At 30.0% G+C, this 5559-nt stretch overlaps 1 protein-coding gene across 1 annotated transcript in view; it reads left to right on the top strand.

Annotated features, from left to right (window-relative positions):
* The window catches only part of LOC117112601, an 8266-nt gene continuing 2707 nt past the window's right edge, over positions 1 to 5559 (top strand). The window contains exons 1-5 of the mRNA XM_033255707.1: positions 1 to 202; positions 1514 to 1726; positions 2068 to 2145; positions 2496 to 2540; positions 5412 to 5546. Coding sequence (XP_033111598.1) covers positions 1562 to 1726; positions 2068 to 2145; positions 2496 to 2540; positions 5412 to 5546 — 423 coding nt within the window. The 5' untranslated portion in view covers positions 1 to 202; positions 1514 to 1561. The remainder of the gene's footprint in view (positions 203 to 1513; positions 1727 to 2067; positions 2146 to 2495; positions 2541 to 5411; positions 5547 to 5559) is intronic.

Here is a 5559-nt window from a genome sequence, read left to right as displayed (position 1 = left end):
ATATTGCATTATGACGATAGCAAAGTAATCGGAAACAGCTTAGGCTGCGAGTATACACGGCTACAGTAACTGGCCATTTTATGTTTCGATTTTACGATTTTATATGTACCATATTGCTTTGTTTTACTCCGTTTGATGGGCTCTGTTGCAAGATTAACATTCGTCTTCTTTTCTATGAATTTACAATCTTTCTGTGTTTAAGGTGAGTAGCCAGTTAGATATAATTAAACGAAAAATTATATAGTACAGCTGTATCTGACTGCTTGCAGAATACCATGCATTTCCCTAAACAATTTAGATGAGATCATAATTCATATATTTTGAAAGATCAAAGAAATCATCGAGGAATATAATAATTGATAATAACATCATATTTATAAAATCGAATGTACACTTCGTGTGATGCGCGCGGGGTCTACGTCTTTATTTTGCCAAAGAAAATATATCGGTATTTCATAAATAGTACAGTATTGTATTTCTATAATAGACCTATCGTGATATTCGATCTAGGCATAATGTCATGATTCTTACCTTGAGGGACTGATTGCTGTTCTATTGATCAAAACTGATCATAGTTCCACATAATTATTCGTCTCATATGGAAATGACACGTGAATGGCGCGCCATCACCAATTAACAGCGAATAGGCCTAATATTAATTAATATTAATAGATATCTAGTATATACGCTTATATTCCCTTAAAGAATACAGTATTTGTATTTCTATAATAGGCCTATCGTGATATCCGATCTATATAGGCATATGTCATGATTTTTACATTGAGGTACTGATTGCTGTTTTATTGATCAAAACTGATCATAGTTCCACATAATTATTCGTCTTATAATGGAAATGACACGTGAAATGTCACGCCATCACCATTAAACAGCGCATAATATTAAGTAGTATGAATAGATACGCTTACATTACATAGAATAAAGTAGCAAACCAGCAACGGCGAAAATCTAGAAACCGTAAATAGAATGTAATTTTTTTAAATAGATAAACGTAATGAAAGTGTTTTGAGAGAGCCCCAGATATTGTGATAGCGGTGTTGATGATGGGGATATTTTTATTTTTATTTCTATATTTTTAATGAAATAAAGATTGTTGCTAGACAGTTGAGATTATTTATGAGCTAGAAATTTAATTAGAATCTGTTAGTTGTTATATAAAAAATGTAACAAAATAAAAATGTACAACAAATAACAACACGAGGCCCTTCTCCGGTTTCGACAACCAAACTTTCAAATTCGCCTGCTAAAATATCACTAATAGGAATGTCACCTCTTTGTTCGCAATTATTCCGTTACTGTTTATAAAGATTTAAGGCATTGAATAGGCCTATGTCTACAATGGTAGTCATTGATTTTTTTGTCAAAATATCTTCCAACATCATTGAACAGAAATTAAAAGATGCATATTTTACGTGTTTGTGAATGTATAGCATTATGTATGAATCTGTAATTAAATTTTCATTCGTTTATTAATTTACATGTCTAAATATAACAGATAACAGCACGATAGAAAGGGAATTCAACTATTTATCGACGTCACGTGATGTTGTTCCTCCTTGAAAAATACTGTCTTGTGCTACTTCTCGGTACATGGGGACTGGTTTGTGGTGGCCATCACCGTCAGAAGAGTAATGACCTTCAGGACGCCATGCACAATCATGGAGGCATACCTATGGGGATAAAGGACATCAACTGTGACGATGGAATTGTATGCAGTCATATTTTCTATAAGAATGATTTACCATATTGGAACGTTTTTAACTATATTATTGATATTATGGAATCCAACATGCACCAGATTGCATAAAATACAAACAAATAAGAATATAAAATGTAAATATGTTAATTCATAAGAGATGAGGAGTATATTTTGCAACATATGTTTTGCTTCAGTGTATAAGAGACAGATATAGTAAAACTATTAAATAATGTCTACAACCGTTAGCAGCTACTTATTTAATCATGATTATATAATGATATTTGAATTATTAATTCAAAAAGATGTGTATAAGAGACATATATATTCCCAATTATTTATATATTTTTCAGCACAACTTAACTGTTGACTGGGATGGTTCTGAGGATGCCTACACCTGTGAAACTGACCGATGGTTACCTATTCCAAAGGTAATTTGATTCAGCAACGATTTTGGAAAAGTCGAAAGCCTAATACCCATTTCTAAACATTCATATTAATAAAGAAAGAAAATACAACTCGCTGCTCTAATATTGTGAGCTGTGTTTTTGTATATGCCATTCTATCTAGCCAGAATTTTACTGTCTATACTGCAGAGAAACTTATGAAAACTAAATTGATTTGTATTGTATTTAATTTAAAGCCATCTTTTATCCCTTGTCTCTTCTAATGCTACAAATGTGTTTATGCAGTTCCCCCAAAAGAGAGCAGGAAAATAATAGAAAAAAGTTTTATCTTTATTTATTTCATTGTTTTGGTTTTGTTTACTTTTGTGTTGTAGAAGCCATATAGAGAATTTCATCCAGTATGTGAACCAATAAAACGTGTAAGTAATAATGTACTGTATGTTGTTGGTTCTCATTATCATCATTACCATTAAATTCATTCATGGATTTTTATTCAGACACAAAGGCGTATCTAAAATTACTAGTGCCCCCACCTCCCCGAGTCGCACCTCCCCGAGTCGCACCTCCCCGAGTCGCTCCTCCCCTCAAAATCACGGTCAAGTAGTTGAAAATCACCTAAAATCATCTTATTTTGCGAATTAGTGCCCCTCAACTGATCATCAAGCCCCCCCCCCCACTTCATCGTCACGCCTCCCTCCCACATCAGCACCCCCATTTCAAGACTTCTAGGTACGTCACTGTTCACACATTCAAAACACATACAGTACACACAATTAAATATAAACTTCGCACAAGAAGAAATTATCATTAATTATTTACCATTCATTATCATTAAGTACAAAATATTACCAATAACAAACTAATTAATTTAAATATTTACTGTATATAGAAAAGGACATAAATAATTCCTAAATAAATTGCCACCAAAAATTAACTATAAACATTGAATTGCACAAATTGAACTTACATACATTAAAATCAATGATGATGATGATTATAATCATCATCATTATCACCATCAGCATCATCATCTTCATGATCATTATTATTATGTGATTAAGACGTGCATTGTATTACCTTACCTTGTGATCTTTTCAACAAAATTCAATGTATTCTATGTTGTAGATTAAGTTTTTATCATCTATGAAATTAAGTATCTTCTCAATTGTATTAATTTAAACAGGACCATTTTAAAAACAAAAATTTTACATCTTGTCTGAAATTGTATCCTGTATAAATGTTTTAAATTTAAAATAATAAAAAAATATCATAAAAAATTATACTTTTTTTTTAGTTGAAAAGCATCCTGCATAATATTATATCTGGCATTTTAAATAACAATAACACAATACCTTTATGAATATATAATTTGTTTTAGCACTGATATTTAACAAAGCAATGGTTCATACTGTGATAGGTTGTTAAAATGGTCAATTCCTATTTAAGTTCAACAATAATTCAAAATCCCTATTCCATTTCAATTAATTGCAGCTACTGTACTATTGCTTTTGTTAGATGCCTGATATTGGGAAATAGTTTGATAATAACAATGTAATAATAATAATGATGATGATGATGATGATGATGATGATGACGACGATGATGATGCCGATGATAGTGATGATGATAATAATGTTAACAATGATGTCTGATAATAATAATAATAATTAATAATAATAATAATAATAATGATGATGATGATAATAATGATAACAATGATGTCTGATGATGATGATGATGATGATGATGATGATGATGATGATGATGATGATGATGATGCTGATGATGATGATGATGATGATGATAATAAATATCAGCACACATGCTACTACTGTAACAGTACTCAATGTGCTTTACAGTTAGGGAAAAAATTAAGCAGTAAATTTATTCCAGAAATTAGGACTAATAATACTATCTACTCCTTAGTAAACAAAATATGGTTAGCTGTTGACTTCAAGGAATTAATTGTGATTGTAGTTAAAGAAAGTTGTATTACTATTGCTTCTAAAGGTATTATGTCTATGCTTATTTTTCATTTAGTCTGGCATTTGCTTTGATATTGATTTTTGTGTAAACATGGACATTTTCATTTCTTTGTTGAATCATGAGTGTTTTACACTCAATAAATAAAAATCAATACTAAAGTCAAACATAGCAATTTAACAGTTGTTTGACTAAATAAATGGATCGGATTAGGTAGCATATCGCAACGGGTTTGCCACATTTGTTTATAAGAAGCTAGATCCTCCAGGTCAGATAATTATTTTTTATTATCAGCTAATATTATTTACTTTTATGGTTGTATATTTATTCAAATTCTAAATAAACACAACAGCTGAACATAACAGTGAGACATTTTAATATGTGAAATATAAAAGATGGTCATACCTACACAAATGAACACTGATGAATTACTTTATTAAAATGCATCAATACAATATAGGCTGCCAGAATAGATAAATATCATGTGTTCAAACTTCAACTGTAGAATGATTAAAAGAAATCATACACTTTATTTGTGGAAAATGATTATTAAAATCATTACACTATAAGAAATTTTATATATATTTGTGAAAATTTATTGTTAAAACCCATTTTTATGAACTATTTATTTAAGTTTATAAGAAGCTAGATCCTCCAGGTCTGATAATTATTTTTTCTACATCTTTTTGTGGGTGACACTGGCTTTGTTACCCAGTGAAAGCATTTTTATTTATTTATCAATTTATGTCATCATACAAAAATCATACAAAACTGTATTGATAATGAATAGATAATAAAAGAAAAAAAAAAAGAAACAATTGTACAAGTTAACAATTGTACGAGTGCCTGTCTTAGTATACTTATAAAACAATAATTTTCATACAGTTTTCAATATGGAAAAATATTATTTTACATAAATCATAGCTGACGTGGCAGTTTGTTGATTTTTATTATCAGCTAATATTATTTACTTTTTATGGTTGTATATTTATTCAAATTCAAAATAAACACAACAGCTGAACATAACAGTGAGACATTTAATATGTGAAACATAAAAGATAGTCATACCTGCACAAATGAACACTGATGAATTACTTTATTAAAATGCATCAATACAATATAGGCTGCCAGAATAGATAAATAACATGTGTTCAAACTTCAACTGTGGAATGATGTGAGATCGTTTAATACCAAATAAATCAATAAAAAAAAAACACAATTAAAAAAAAAAAAACATTTCAAAACCTACTAAATTTATCCCTATAATTTTAGTAAAAAAAATTAATTTCATTTTTTATTCCAATAAGCCTTGGCATCGTTGTATGACAACTGCCTTGCAGTACGATGAAGTTATTCCAACAAGCGGTGAACATCGACCCATATGGGCAAAATTTGGAGAATACCGCTACCTGCCGGTACAAAGATGGTTACACAATCTAGAGGTAAACTATGCAT

This window comes from Anneissia japonica, unplaced genomic scaffold (assembly GCF_011630105.1).
Source record: "Anneissia japonica isolate Jap-2015-1 unplaced genomic scaffold, ASM1163010v1 scaffold287715_len1027211_cov185, whole genome shotgun sequence".
NCBI classification, from domain to species: Eukaryota; Metazoa; Echinodermata; class Crinoidea; order Comatulida; family Comatulidae; genus Anneissia; species Anneissia japonica.
The sequence above is the reverse complement of the archived record's forward strand: the minus strand, read 5'-3'. Positions and strand labels throughout refer to the sequence as shown.